Raw genomic sequence first — 16,445 nt, 5'->3', positions numbered from 1 at the left:
TTGTTACTCTGATGGAGGAAGATGTGAATGTAAACAAATATGACGGGGGGGAAGCTTCCATCCTGTTTTGTTTTTTACATTAGAGTCAATGGGAATGGATGCCAGATATAGGGGGCTCCACCTACATCCGCCTCTCTATTGCGCTTATCCTATGGCGGATGAGAGCATTGGACATTTGTAACGGTAATGTGGTCGCCTCCTAAACTGACAACCAACAAGCTACTTTAGGCTATTAAAGTGTAACGGTATTTTATGCTATTGGTGCGCCCTGGTGTTGCTGATCAGCAAATTGCGGACTGCAAAAACCACCACTGTCGCGTAAGACCAGCCTTAGTTGTGGTGGCCATATTTGTATTGATGGACCGTAAGACAGAGCGATCATTAAAGAAATGCCAGACTAAGTAGATCTCGCACCCCTAAGCCTATTCCGACCCCATGCCATCTCCCAGGTCTAATACAGCTCCCTATAGTTCTGTGCCCTATCTTCATGCACTTCCGTTTTTGTTTTGTTTTTTAGTTCCCCCCCCCCCCCCCCCCCATTCTGTATGACTCTTACGGAAAAAAAATTGCGCCAACCATCGTCCCGTACAGCACCATATGGCGACATGCGGAGTGCCATAGCATGTGCCTCCTGCAGATGTGTGCATGAGGCCTTAGACTTGTGAGATAATGAGCCCATCGATTTTGTGAAATTGGGGCAAGCTTTGGCGTCCCTGTAGGAGAGCTGTCTGTCTGCGTTAGAGCGAGTCTGCTGTAGGTAAATGTGATGGCTGTCTGCGGCGCCTGTACTCGCTTGTGCGTAGGTGAGTGTGTGAGAGCTTTCGTCTCTCGTCAGTGCTAATAATTACAGCGCTAAGCATTTTTCCTGGAGCTTCTAACAGCCTGTAATGATGCCGCTGTGGAAGGGTGGCAGCAGTCGTTAGCTCCTTCATTAAGAGCCGCAGATTAACGAGCGGAGGGCGCAGCCACTTCAATAAGAGGGAAAAAATAAAATCCAGGAAATAAAAGATGCCGGCTCGGGAGTCTCTCGCGGGCTTCCTGTTATCTCATTATCGTCTGGTTATTAACGAGGGGTAGAGCCATCTGACAGGAGAGAGGGGGCCGCCGCTGATGAATCCCCCATTGTGTTTTGGAGATTACATAATCCAATTTTTCAAGCTGACGTTCCACATCCAGAACAGGATGGATCAACAGTTGCACCTCTTATAAATGGCATCTTTTCAGAGCGGGATTTTTGCATTTTTATTAATTTTTACAGATTTCACAATGCACCAGTCCCCTTTTTTTTTTTTTTTTTTTTTTTTTTTTTTTAAACTACTTGCTATAATAGGAACATATAACATGCTCATGGATGTTATCTATCTCACGGAAAGTTTGAGGTGGAGGGTAATAAATCTTTATCTTACCTGCTCTTGTCTAAAGGATTAGTTCACACGGGGTTTTTTGGTCAGGATTTGGAGGCCGTATCCGCCTCCAAATCCTGACCAGAAAGATGGCTCCCATTGAAATCAATGGGAGCCGGTTTGTTCCGGAAAAAGAAGCGAGATGCTCATTCTTTCAGGTGGATTCGCCTCGCGACACTCCCGACTCCCAACTAGGCCCATTCATTTGGGCCTAGTCAGAGCGGAGTGCGCAACTGGATACCTGTATTTTGGACCGGAACCTGAGGCGGCCTATGCCTCAGGTTCCGGTCCAAAAACCCTTGTGTGAATTTACCCTTAGGCTAGCTTCCTCTGTCTGTTCTCATAGACTATAATGTAAAAAAAAAACATGACTCCATTTACTTTTGTAATGGAAGAGAACGTCCTTTATGTCCACTCTTTGTAGGATCCCCATCTGGGTTTGGTAACACAATAAAGTGTGTGCTATGGTACTATGTGGCCCTGAATGGGCCTGTGTGCCCTTGGGTCCTTGTGGCACCGTATTACACACCAGAATCAATGCTTGTAAAGGAAAGGGATCCATACCAGAAGTGCACTGTGGATCCCTCGCGTGACTGCGCGTAATGTCTTGTATTACCTCTGAGATGGGAGAAGAAATGCTGCAAAGATGTGGGAAGGAATGATAATGACGTCTTGAGCGCTAGGGTCACTTCACTTCACCAAGGTCCGCACGGGTACATCATTAAAGAGGTTCTGCACCAGCTGCTCTAGCCAGTGCACCATCAGATCTTCATTGGTTATGCCCTTCTGCACAACCAGTTACTATGTCCCGCTTGAGCTCACTAATGATGTTTTAACAGGTACCCGAGCGGGATCATCTATATGGATTTACCTAGATAAATGGTGCGATAATACCTAAGTGCTATTCCCTATGCCGGTATGGGCGCACTATTCTACTACTAATGGCCTATTCATTTAGATCTGTGAGGGTCCGCTGCTGGGACCCCGGTACATCTGCTGGCTTCTGTTTGTTTGCAGACATTGTGGCAATACCTAAACCCGTCACATCATGTTGTACCGTGTAAATATTACCAGGAGCCCCACTGTCCCCAGACGACAAATCTGCATGGGTCCATTGGTTTAGGTGTTTCCACCGCTAGTACGAGCAAGTCCTATAGATAATCCCTATACAGTAGCTATAGGGTGCCTCCATATTATGTAGGATACTTCCATAATGCAGCCTGTAAGATTGTAACCTCTGCTCTATTAATGGTACATTTTGCTTTTCCTTTCATAGATGGAGGACTTGAATCTCCCAGAGATCAAGAGAAGAAAACTAGAGAAGAAGGAGGAAGATAAGAAAGAATTCAAAGACCTGTTTGAGTCTGACAGTGATTCGGAGAGCGGCGGAGGGGGTCTGTCTCTGAAAGGTAATTAAAGGTGGATTGTGCGAGCTAGCCGCCGCCTCCAGTGGTGAGGATTGGCATAGCACCGTGCACAGTCGCTGGTCTTGTTGTTCTCCTGCTTGGAGTGCCCTGTGTAACCACTTCACTGCAAGCGCAGGAAAAGTAAAGCCCGCGAGTATAATAAAGTCTTTGCCCCCCTCCTTCCCTGCCCCTCTTGAAATATTGATGCGAAAACACTTGTATTTTGGCAGGGGCAGTTGAATACGGAAAACATTTTGCCAATTTTCTAAAACCTGCTAGTAATTGCTGCCGCAGACTGTCCTCGCTATCTGGGGTTGATGAGCCTTTAATTAGCCCTAAAGGAAAGCCGTTATGGCGGCGGATTCTTTAAGGCTTATTATTGCGCTCGCCCTCCGCTTTTGGACCCTAATTTGAAGAGCAATTAAGACACCAATGAGCCTGATGCAGATGCGAGACCTGGCTGAGCGGCTGTCGCCGCGCCTTCTGGAGAGAGATTTACTTGGTCAGGAGGCGATTTATCTGCATTGACATGGTCCGCGCACACAACTAAGATTATAAGTATACGCAGTCTAGGAGCCGACACAGTCAGCATGCAGACGCCAGGCCTTTATTGACATGTCACTGATGGCAATGGGGTTCAGGTTCTGTGACCCCAACCAGAAAGAAAGTGCTGCAGATCAGCATGTCCTTCTTTCCAGTGAGGGGTGCGGGTCTCAGCAACGGGCCACATACCATGAAAAATGGCTTTATCTTGTGGAACCTTTACACCCCCGGTTTGCAGTGATGGCGGGGACATGTAATAGGTTTATACACTTGTCCTACCTTGACGAACAGATGATACATACCAAAACTACAGATGTGCTTAGTCTCTGCCATGTTTGGTCTCCACTAGAGATGAGCGAACACTGTTCGGATCAGCCGATCCGAACAGCACGCACCCATAGAAATGAATGGAAGCACCTGTGACGCCGGCCAGCCGCCGGCAAAGTCAGCGTCACAGCTGTTCGCTCATCTCTAGTCTCCACCTCTCGGCCATGCCTGGCGCTGTGTAATAATTCCGGTTACCTAACCTTACTCATGGCTCCATCTACTCTCTGCTAGGCCCGGCTCCGAACTTCCTCTTCCTTTCACGTGACGATTTCTCTACCTTTCCCCTCCTTTTTTTAGTTTTCTGTTATGTATCTCTTTGTTTTATGCTCTCCCCTTGTGATCTTTTTGGAAGCGGTTACAGAATTTTCTTGTCGCCGTGTTTCATGTCCCCCCCCCTCCCCCTGTTATCTCCCTTCTCTTGTTCTCTGTGGGGTTGCGCATTTGGAGATAACTCTCATCTCTCCTGGATGCCCCGCGAACCAAGTTCCCTATGAGATTTTTCCTTGATAATCTGAGGGGGGTCTTTTTCTCCCATCTGGCGGGGACAGGTCTAGAGCGGTGACCTCCGTGATGACTTCACCGTAGCCCCCCGACACCCACCCCCGCCCCACGCCCACACAGCAGCCTACATGGCTTGCCAAAAATCTGTTGTTAATTCCGTCCGTAGGTCCCACACAGGCCTCTGTGACCGCAGGTGGACCTTCCTTTTGTAGCACATGACCCCGTAGGGGATGAGAGATAATTTGGAACATCTGTCTTAGAGGGCCTAGACGGCAACACGCTGCACAGATTATATGTTAGTCAGATGGTGGCTTTCAGAGCAGAATAACCATGGGAATGGCCGGCCCAGGCAGGTTTGTTTCTCAGGATGCACCAACAATTTAGATAAAAAGCCATCGACCGCTCATCACAGTATTATGCATTGATCTATGCAGCTTTACAAATCTACAGAAATGAACATGAGACTCTTAGTATACATTTGTATCTGGCAGCTGCCGTTCTTGTGGTGGGGTGGTCCCGAGCCTGGGGGCTTAAAGGGATTCTACCATTAAAATCAATTTTTTTTCTCATTGACATGTCGGAATAGCCTTAAGAAAGGCTATTCTTCTCCTACTTTTAGATGTCTTCTCTGTGCAGCTGTTCCGTAGAAATCTTCGGTATTCATCGGTATGAAAACGAGTTCTCTCACAGCACTAGGGGCGGGCCCGAGCGCTCAAACAGCACTGGGGGCGTTCCCAAAGCTGCGAGAGAACTCTCCAGCGCCACCTCCATCTTCTTCAGGCACGGCCTCTCTACGCTTCTTCTTCTGGCGCTGGTGGTCAAACTACTAGGCTTCGGGCAGGGCCGACTGCGCATGCCCGTGGCCACTAGTAAAATGGCTTCTCACACAGTAAGTAAGCGGCCATTTTCTTGTGGCCTGTGGGCATGCGCAGTCTGTTCTCCCCGAGGACTAGAAGTTTGACCGCCAGCGCCGCAAGAAGACGCGTGAAGAGGCCGTTCCTGAAGAAGATGGAGGCGGCGCTGGAGAGTTCTCTCACAGCATTGGGGACCACCCCCAGTGCTGTGAGAGAACTCATTTGCATACCGATGAAAAACAGGATTCCTACAGAACAGCGGCGCGGAGAAGACACCTAAAGGAGAAGACTAGACTTTCTTAAGAATATTCCTACGTGTGATCGAGAAAAGAAATGATTTTAATGGTAGAATCTAGAGATGAGCGAGTACTATTTGAAACTTTAGTTTCGAATAGCACGCTCCCATAGGAATGAATTGGAGCGGCCGGCGCACAGGGGGTTAAGCGGCAAGACGCCGGCCCCGTCTGTGTGTGCCGACTGTGTCTATTCATTACTATGGGAGCATGCTATTCGAATAGTACTCGCTCATCCCTAGTAGAATCCCTTTAACCTAGAAGAAGGGGGGACCGTTGGGCAACTGGGTCATTGTTCCTGAGGGTGCTGAGCTGCAGTGATGGTGGTCCCCAAATAGTGAAGTGGCTAGTGGGCTTATACTTATTTTGCAGATACATTTTCGTGACTGTCCCATCATTAAAATGGGGCTTGCAAAAATGTCATGCAGCACATGCAGCAAAATCATTACAGACCAATATATATATATAATTTGTTTTGCTCCTATAAGTCGTCTCCTCTGAAGCAGTGTGGAAGGCGCTTGTGACAGATCTGTGCCGGAGCGCACCGTGCAGCCAGGGCTTATTAATGGCTCTTCCAGCGCGGCCGGATGTTCTCGGCGTCAGGTAATTAGCAGAGAGGAGTGGGCAGCTGGAGTATCGGTGAGAGGCTCTCTAATGAGCACCGCGCCAGCGCGCTCTGACGGCGCTCTAATGGACGTTAGAGACCTGGCTCGTTACTCTGCCCACAATCACCTCGCGCCGGGCTCTGTAGGTTTATCTCCGCTCTCGCTGATTGAATCCCTCCGTTCTCTTCGCACATCCCCTGTCTGATTTTTTTTTTTTTTTTTTACTTTTTTTTTTTTAATGTAATCTCTTCTGTCACTCCTCCTTCATCCCTGATGATCTTTCTGTCTGTGCTTTTCATTTCGTGCATCTTCTCTGGTCTCTCGAGCATTTCATGGTGTTGCGCTCTCTCATTCAGGCACATTCTCGCTTCCTGTCATCCAGACTTGGCATTCGCACCTTGCCGGATTTATGTTCTTGTCAGGACACTGCACACGTAACACATCCTCATTGCGTTGAGGGCTAGAGTACCTGACCTGCCATGTCTGTCTTGGTTACTAATAAAGCCCACTATGATCTACTTAAGGCTATTGCATTGGATCAGGTATTGCAAAATGGTGCACCTTGTCATGCCCATAGCCTTTCGCATAGAGATTCGGGTGAAGTTTTATCAGTCTCTTGTCATAGTTACATAGTAGACGAGGTTGGATGAAGACTTCAGTCCATCAAGTCCAACCTATAACCCTACAATCCCCTACAGTGTTGATCCAGAGGAAGGCCAAAAACCCCATGAGCCATATGCTGCAGAAGAAATCTTGCAGATTTTACCCCTTGCAATGAGCAGGATGATGCAAAATCCGCACGTTTCTTGTAGGTTCTGCATCAGGGTTTGTTGTGGATTTTTCCTTTTACTTCCCGTGTGGACATGCCCTGTGAGCCACCATTCCCCAAAATAGATCTGACTGAAGATCTTCAAACTTCAGAATATAATTTTTGACAGCTCGGCAGAATACAAAGACAGCAGGACAGTTTTGCCTCCTTAGGATTCTTTCACATATGTTGAACGGGGTCATTTCTCTCTGTCTGTAAACCTGCAGGATGAGGACGTTAGACCCATATAGTTATATTTCAGTGGGACATTAAAGGGGTTTCCAGTATCAGAAAATAGGGATCTGAGCGTCAGTACCACTCACAGCCCATGGACAAGAGTGGTGCTGTCATTGGGTGTAAGCACACCCCTATTTTCTAATATTGAAAACTACTTTCAGACTAAGTCTTGGAAATTTTACTTGATTTGTTGGTGTCCCTTCCACTTGTCCACTTTCCAGCGTCATCTTGTCCCTTCCATTTAACATATCACATAAGGTTAATGAATGATTTTCTGACAGCTTAAGACAAGTTATGTGCTCCCCTCTGGAGCACTGACCAGCTCATGGTGCTCGCAATGTGTATGTCAAACTCACAATGCAGGTCTATGGGAGTCAATTCTAGGCGTTCATATACTAGCATTGTGAGATTGATCTCCGGGAACCAGTGTGTGCATCAATGCAGCAGAGAGGTGATCCGTGCTCTGGAGGGGAGCACATAACTCACTGAGAGCTTTATTGTGCAGCTAGTTACAAACATTACACAACACTGGCTCATTTTTAAACATTTTTTTTAAGTAGTTGATTTTTATGGCTTTATTGACGAATTTGGTCAGTATTTTGGATCCGTATTTGCACAGGAAATTTAGGAGAGTATTCCTAACACGGTAGAAATTAGGTTTCCACTGCTTCTAATACGAATACTCCCGACTTTGGCTTCTAAATAATGTCTGCAATGTTTGAATTAGCCTTAACTTGATAACTGATAGGGTAGGTCCTCAATTAGAGGGTTATCCAGTTAGGATAGGGCATTAATATTAGATCTGAAGGGCCCAGGACCGTTGCAGATCAGCTGTATCGAGACCGCACGGCTCGGAGTAATGTTTACATTTCTGGAGCTGGGCTGCTCACTCACAATACAAATTGTAGTAGTGGATGTAGATACTGCAGCGCTGCTCTAATGAAGGCTTCGGGACAGCACTGCAGTACCTAAGATAGACTATCAGTAGTGCAAACTGGATAACCCCTTTAAAGAGTTGAAGGAGACCATCACCCAGATGTCTGGAGAGCTGTTGGAAGAGACTGGACTTATGAAGCACAGCGCCAATAATTTGTGCAGTGGCTGTGTTTGACATTACAACTCAGCCCATTCACTTGAGTGGGACTGAGCTGCCTTGTGCTGGCCTTGTGCCTGGGATCCCGCACCTCTACAGATCTTCAATGATAACCTATTCTATGGAGTGGGGAAAACCTCTTTAAAGTTTTGCCCAAGGGGCAACACGGGGGACTCGGTGGTTAGCAATGCAGCCTTGCAGCGCTGGAGTCCTGGGTTCAAATCCTGCCAAGGGCAACCTCTGCAAGGAGTTTGTATACTCTCCCTGTGCTTGTGTGGATTTCCTCCCATACTCCAAAGACCTACTGATAGGGAAAATAGTAGAATGCAAACCCTATATGGGCTACATTTCAATAAAAGTAAAAATTTTTGTTGAAGATGTTCAATGAACAGCGCCATCATTGTCCATAGGCTGTGCCTGGTATTACCGCTCATCCCCATTCAGCCCCTTTAATGTCGATAAGTTATATACACAATATACTTAATATACTTCTTTTATTTATCAGGAAAGTCCAAATCAAAGAGCGGCGATGATTCATCCGATGAAGGCTCTGACCTAAGCAGCGAGGGAGAGGAGGGCGAGTACGAGGTGGAAGACGATGACAGCAGTGCTTTCGATGGTAAGGCCTGGAACCTCTTAACATAATGGCTTACGGCTCGATCATCTTCTAAAAACCGTAAAACGTGTATGAAAAGTACCCATCGATGCGACGTTTTAGGCGACGAATTTATAACTTGTCGTTCATTTTGAGCGACTGATTAGGATTTTTAGTTTCCACCACGTATAAGTTTGGCTGTAGAATAAGTGTTTGTGAGTTGAGGGAGTTGTAGGAACGGGGGAGGCATGAAGGGGTTAATGCGGTACAGCTGGCCGGTAATGAGCTGTGGAGGCAGCGCGGGACGGAACGCTTTATCGCAGGCCCTGTGTCATTAATCACCAGATACAGGGAGAGCGAGATCTGGCAGGCACAACGCACTACTGCTCCCCCCATGTGCACATTTACATAGCCCTATACTCATCCATCCGATCATACACGCCGCCGCCGCCACCACCGCCGCCGCCTCCCAGAGATTACTGACACATCCCACATTCCGGGCACACATAATGGAGGCGATGGGAAGGATTCGTCAATTAATGAGCTTGGGCTTTCTTTCCATTCCCTAATATGAAATGCAGAAAGCTGAAGAAGTCTTAGGAAAGCATTTTTTTTTCCCTCAAGGCAATAAGACTATATTTTATTAGGAAACTTAAAGGGGTCTGGAAGATTTAAAGATCTCCGCTTGCTGTCATCCAGTAGAAACCAATCCTAGTTGAGTAATGGACACGTAGGAATGGTTACTCAAAGGGGTTTATTGCTATAGAGGGATCGGTGGGGGTCTGCAAATGCACTTAGCAGCGGTGTAGCTTGTAGTGTAAGGGCCTCAGGGCAAAATCTGCAACAGGGCCGCACTTACATATATTACACACTTATAATGCGTTATATAGGATGCTGATGCAACTGCGACCTCTATAGCTACGCCCCTGTGATATGTACTCAGTCACTTCTTTACTCAAGATTGAGGGTCTCTGGCAGTCCCATGTGCACCACCATTCTATTCACAAGGATACTTGGGGACCTCCTTTCTCATGATCAGTGATGGTCCCAGCGGTTTGGCCACCCCCAACGATCAGACCTCCTGTGGATTGGGACTGATCTGTCTGTAGTGAGGTAACTATCCTTGGGATGGGTCATCAGTTGTATATCCATGGCAGTCTGACACCCGGGACCCTCCATGGAATAGCCATTTAAAGCAACGCCTCAGCTACCCAAACGCCATTTCCACTTCGCAGGTTACGTATTGCGTTCATCGATCACATGACCTGATCGCAGCTCAGCCCATACACATGAATGGGACTGAGCTATAATACCATGTAACCCGTCAGCCTCTTAGCACAGCTGATGGTCCAGGGGCGCAGGTGTCTGACCCCACTGATCCTTAATGGCTGACCCATCCTGAGGATGAGCCGTGTATGTTTACATGTCTTATTCCGTCTCCAAATCTGTTCCAAATTCTGTCTGAAATCTGCCTACCATTTATTTCAATGGGAGACGGACCCTCATTTTTTTTTTTTGCCTCTAGCTGATTTTTTTTCAGCAGTTCATGCTTCAAATTCCTAAAGCTGAATTTTTCAGTTAGTACAAATTCCGCTGTGTGAACATACCCTTAGGCAGTGGATCTCCCCCCACCAGCTCAGAGAAGACGTCTAGATACTGCATATAGTAAGGGGGGGGGCATAGTGTTATTCCTCACATACAGATATGGTAGGTTATCCCGGAAACCAAAATGAGTCTCACTTTACTGTACTGCCACAAAATAATCCGCTTCCTCGGTTATCATCCACTTGTTGATTTTATTTGCAGACTGTACAAAGTTTTGTCCATGAATTTTAATGCTGAGAATTTTTCTTTCGGACTATATTTCTCTAATATAGATGTAATATTCTGATACTTGCGGGGTTACCCTCTAATGCAGCAGCACCTCCCCTTATATATTGTATATTGGGGTAAAGCCTCACGAGAGCGAGCCCTTCCTTCAGACGCACATCTGGCCGCAGAGCTGGGCCGGCCAAGTGTCCTCACTATCTGGATGCTGCAGAAAGCAGCGATAAATTAATGAGCGGCGAGATTAATTAGTGATGAGCCACCCTCGGCCGGCTTGTTCCTTCCTGATAAAGCAGAATTTATATTTGCTCTTCCGCCCACAGGGGAATCGCAGGATGAAGACGAGGAGGAGGGGGGAGAAGCTGAAGCCCACAAGAAAAAGATCCAGAAGAAGAATAAGGGGGCGCAGCGCCTCTCTCAGGCCGACCTAAAGGAACTAGCCAAAGGGGGAGAAGATATTGTACAGGATCTTGAATTCTCAGACGATGAGTAAACATGCGCCGAGTGTACCAGTAACTCTTCATCTGCTGGACTTACCAGATTTTATTATACGGTGATGCCCACTGCCAGATTTTTTTTACTGCCGCGCTCATAGTGGTGTAATAGGCATAAATATAATTCGGAGGCTTATCCTAGTACACCCTGCACCCCAAAATACATCACGGAGGACAGGTGCAATGATGGAGTGTTACAGGACGCGGAGAGAAAGCGCGGCGATTACTAATTCAGCGCCTGGGGGTTGCGCTCCGTCACCATGCAGTTAGGTTACTCTGGGAATATATGATTCTGTGTCCGGGGTTTGGGGGCAGCTGTGTATTCCTTCAGTAAGACATCCCAGGGACTCCACGTGTCCGTCACCTGCTGAATATTACATTAACTCTTTTGTCGCCGGCAAATATTACACCTCTGTGGGAAAGACCATTGATATCTCTTGGGGTCATATGGACTGTGTCCGGTTTGGATGTAATATTGTGTACAGAACGTTCTGTTAACAGATACTATTTTCTTTTTTAATATATCTACAACTTCTCGTGTGTGTGTTTGGCATGTTTCTTGGAGTTCATATACTCTCCGCATTATAAGAAGTGTCTTCAATGTGTGTCCGCCATATTGTACATTCACATCCGCATCATAAGCATGCACGTTCCGCTTAGTCGAGCATGCCTCTTTACTTCATAGGTAGGTCTTGGCATGCCGAAACCCAACTTATTTCACCCCTCTTTCCCCGATCCAGGGTACATTTGGGCTTCTGCCATACACATAACATCACCAGGCAAACCCTGCGTAAGGGTTTATTCACACTCGAGTTTAATTCGTTCTTCTGTTTAGTCACAGGGACCCCATTGACTATAATGGAGTTCGCTAGTTAACCCTCGTCCCATCACTGAACGAAAAGTCATATACGGTAGGACTCATGGACTTTTTTTTTTCGTCCATGATTTTAAACAGATTCTGCGCCCAAGGCTCCAGAAGGCGCCTCTGACACAGATGTGAACATAGCCTAAGGCTGACTCGTATCTGAAGTGTATGGCCGGCCTGAAGTGTATCCAACATTGTAAAGCAGCTTTTCATAAATGGATAGTAGCGGGGACTATAAGGAACTTTGTCATAGATCTTATTAAAGAAATCTGCTGCTTTCTCTGTTTTTAGGGATGTTTTCCTCCGCCCTCCCCTCACATAGTCTGTTATCACCATTATAATCTATATCTAGACAGGAGGAAGACTGTCAGTGTCATACGCAGATGTCTGTGAGTGGAGGGGGGCTGTATGTGACTGATTTGTTTCATTCCTTCTCTGCTCCTCCACCTTCCCCTCTCCATAGACTTCTATGTATTAGACGGACAGTTTGTATCCAATCTTGGATACTGGTTCTATTAGGCCAAGTATGCAGATTAAGGGGTGGGTGGGGGCAATTTTTTTTTTTACCAATAGCCACTCATGCAGTCTCTCAGATGATGGTCACAGGGTCACCAATCTGTAAAGACTGTCTACAGAACACACTATCTTCTGAAGTTTCTGAGAATCGGCCCTACTCGGCTGTTCTTACTGTAACCTCCGCAGAATCGCTCTGCTATTATCAAAGCCAAGCTCCGTTGAATAGATTCAGAAGACTTTGTGTGATATTGATTCGCTGGCGCCCGACCTGCCGCCAGGCCCTCTCTCCGATTGCCAGATATAAATATAATTAAAAATGACTTGGCCATCTCCGGTTCAGCGCTGCGTACTTACAGAAGTCTTCATCTGACGGCCGCCGGCGTCCTGAAGAGCTGGAGGTGCGGATCAATAATTAGCACCAGTCCTTCTGTAATATAGCGAGTGACACCGCCGCAACTTCACGCTAGCGCAGAGGTCGCCACGTATCACCTGCTGTATGCCCGCTCTGTTTCTAAGCAACTGCATGAACATATTTGGGCTGTTGCTTAGCAAAACAAAAATTAATATGGAGCGTAGGCGATGACGTGTAGATACGGCACACGTGACTGGAAGGGACTAAACACGTTAGATATAATCATCATCCAGTTCGAGAGGGTCACGTTGCCCTATAATGTGGTACGCGTCATTCAGCTCCGGTACTAGGCGGTGGCAGCGGTGCCGTCACGTTGACTGTACTTCCTATAGGTTTTGCAGTTTGGGCCGAGGCGTATATCTCAAATCTCATTCCCTTTGTCACCTTACTGCAGATTTTCAGGCGTCATGCATGTAATAGATTACGTTTTACTATGCGGTTTTCTGCGGCCTTCTAGGCGTGCCAGAGCCGTGCTTCGTGCCGCTATATGGTGATCTTTATATGCCGTAAAATATGCCCCAGCGGTTTTACGAAAACATTAAAAATTCCTTTTTGGTTCTGCACAATTTCAGAAGTTTCCCATCCAGAGCTGTGCAAGTTAACCCTGTCATGCCTGGCTGCATAAAACCTTTCTTTCCATCATATACAGATCTTAAGGAGCCCGCCGGGATGTTCATGGGGCACGGCCTGTTCTGATAATGAAATATGTCTTTGGGGCCAACCAGATCAGATTGGAGAGATGAGAAAAAAATGGGTAATGATCATCTACATATTCCTGTTATTGCTGTGGTTAGGTTTCCCATAAACAAATGTAACAAGTGATTGGGGAGGTAAGGACCTAAGCATGCATCCTATAGAAGTCCAGCAGCCAGATATAGTACCGCAAAGCGAGCAGGTAAGGAATATGTGAGAAGTTGAGTAAAAACATCCAGCATGCCCAAAATTCTTAAATAATAAAATATAACTTTCACTTCATAACAAGATAAAACATCTTACAACACAGATCCGGGATAAGAAGACAAGAAAAGCCTTCGCGTTTCGAAACCTACAGTGGCATAACTAGGAATGGTGGGGCCCCGTGGCGAACTTTTGACATGGCCCCCCCCGACCGACACCGATGACCTCGACCAACCCCCTTCTACGCATTCCTGCGCGTTCTATTATGTCCCATAGTGGCCCCTTCACACACTATTATGTCCCTTAGTGGCCCCTGCACACAGTATTATCCCGCATAGTGGCCCCTTCACACAGTATTATGCCCCATAGTGTCCCCTCCTGCACACAGTATTATCCCCCATAGTGGCCCCTTCACACAGTATCATCCCCAATAGTGGCCCCTGCACACAGTATTATGTCCCTTAGTGGCCCCTGCACACAGTATTATGCTCCATAGTGTCCCCAGTACACAGTATTATCCCGGATAGTGGCCCATGCACACAGTATTATCCTGCATAGTGGCCCCTGCACACAGTATTATCCCGCATAGTGGCCCCTGCACACAGTATTATGCCCCATAGTGGCTCCTGCACACAGTATCATCCCCAATAGTGGCCCCTGCACACAGTATTATCCCCCATAGTGGCCCCTGCACACAGTATTATGTCCCTTAGTGGCCCCTGCACACAGTATTATCCCCCATAGTGGCCCCTGCGCACAGTATTATCCCGCATAGTGGCCCCTGTACACAGTAATATTCCCCATAGTGGTCCCTGCACGCAGTATTATCCCCCATAGTGGCCCCTACACACAGTATTATCCCCCATAGTGGCCCCTGCACACAGTATTATGTCCCTTAGTGGCCTTCACACAGTATTATCCCCAATAGTGGCCCCTGCACACAGTATTATGTCCCATAGTGGCCCCTGCACCCAGTATTATATCCCACTGTGGACACCCATAAACAATTATTATACTCTGGGGTCTTTTCAGACTCCAGAGTATAATAATTGGAGACCCGGGGGTATAAAAACATAAAAAAACCCGACTGTTTCTTACTTGTCCCCTGGCTCCTACGCTGCCTTCTCTGCTGCCGTCTTTCTTAAATGATGTCGGACGTCACATGACCCGGGACGCAGGTCGGGTTCATGTGACGTCAGAGACATCAGAAAGGACGTCAGGAACGAGGTCTGGCAGGATCATGGAGAGGTAAGTAACATGTTTTTTATGTTTCTTACATCTCCCGCTCCACCAATCATTATACTCGGAGGTCCGAAAAGACCCCCGAGTATAATGATAGCAGCGGTAGTGGCTGTCACCCTAATGTCCTGGGCCCTGTGGCAGCTGCCTCTGCTGCTATGGCGGTAGTTATGCCACTGTTGCGGTCTATAGGGTCCGTACTAATGTCCCTGATTGTTTAGGGCAGCGAAAAGGTCAGTGCTCACATGTCAAGACTTAGACTAGTAAAAAGGTTTCTGGTATGAGTCTTGGTGATAATGAATATAGTTACTGTAAGAACATAATGGGTTAATGTCTGTAGCCCTGGTAGTCTAGGCCATTTACGGGTGCTAGCATCTGTATGGAAGGAAGGCTAAGGCCGTAAAGCCGTAAATGCAGCACTAAAGTGCTGCGGGAACAACTACGGCGTGATCACCGGGTGTTTCCGGCCTAAAGCAGTGTTGTACTTGTATACCTTGTGGTCCACATAACATTCATCATTGCATCTACTACTGACAATAGATCACATCACAACTTATCTACTCTTCCTTCCTACACAGAACATGTATAGAAGTTCTCCTATAGACCTGTGTGAGTCTGCTCACTTGCTGCCTATGGCCATGACTGTGCTGTAAAGCATATCACTAAATGCTGTTAGCAGGGCAGGAGAGACCCTCCAGGTAAGATGGCTGCCCCTGTACTCGCATAGAGAAAATAGAAATATACAAATATACAATCTTAGTAAACAAAAACTATATTTTCCTAAGAGAACGTCATCTTCACGTGATATAGGAGGATCACGCCAATATACAATCCAACCTTTCTCCATATCCTCCATAGACTGCACAGTCATGACAATTGCAACCAGCAACTATGTTGCACAGAGGATTCCCGTATTGATAAGATTGGGATATCACATGGTAAACGGATGAGTACAAAATCAGACTTCAAAGTGATGCCGCACGTATCTATGGCAGTAGATTATTGAGCTGAATTTCCCCTTTAAGTAACACTGGATGACTGGGGCAGACTCAAAAGACATGAAAAGCGCATGCAGCCTGGTGTGACTGATACCAATAACTGCTAGAGGGTATGTTAGCGGTCCTGAGCACTCCGGATGACATTGGCACAAGCTCCTTCATTATTACCTTTGTGCTACACTTTGCAGCTACATGAAAAGATGAAGCCAAAAGTAGCGGGGGTTTTATCTGCTTCTGATCATGTTTATTTCCCAGGGTTCTATTATCTCGAGGACCGAGACGATGCTTGTAATAAAAACTAAAGCAAATGTACCGATAGAACCGCCTAATTCTTGTGCGCTGCCCATGGTTACAGACTACAAACAAACCCTGTGTAGTCTGCTCCTGCCGTCATACTCTAGTCATACCTCTGCACCCTGCTAACATGTAAAGGACTATCACTGCAGGGTCCGGCTACAAAACGGTATTCTCCTGACCCCAGCAGTGGCCTAAAGGCGGCCGGTGCCTTACCAGGGGCAACTAAAGGCTCGTT

At 46.9% G+C, this 16,445-nt stretch overlaps 1 protein-coding gene across 1 annotated transcript in view; it reads left to right on the top strand.

Moving 5' to 3' along the window:
- The window catches only part of NOC2L (NOC2 like nucleolar associated transcriptional repressor), a 54,335-nt gene extending 42,879 nt beyond the window's left edge, over positions 1–11,456 (top strand). Inside the window, exons 17-19 of the mRNA XM_075279671.1 lie at positions 2,680–2,812; positions 8,576–8,689; positions 10,816–11,456. Of these exons, the coding sequence (XP_075135772.1) occupies positions 2,680–2,812; positions 8,576–8,689; positions 10,816–10,985 (417 nt within the window). The 3' untranslated portion in view covers positions 10,986–11,456. The remainder of the gene's footprint in view (positions 1–2,679; positions 2,813–8,575; positions 8,690–10,815) is intronic.
- Positions 11,457–16,445: the final 4,989 nt, after the last annotated feature.

The sequence above is a fragment of the Leptodactylus fuscus genome, chromosome 6, assembly GCF_031893055.1.
Source record: "Leptodactylus fuscus isolate aLepFus1 chromosome 6, aLepFus1.hap2, whole genome shotgun sequence".
In the NCBI taxonomy this organism is placed as follows: Eukaryota; Metazoa; Chordata; class Amphibia; order Anura; family Leptodactylidae; genus Leptodactylus; species Leptodactylus fuscus.
This window is presented reverse-complemented; position numbering and strand designations above follow the sequence as displayed.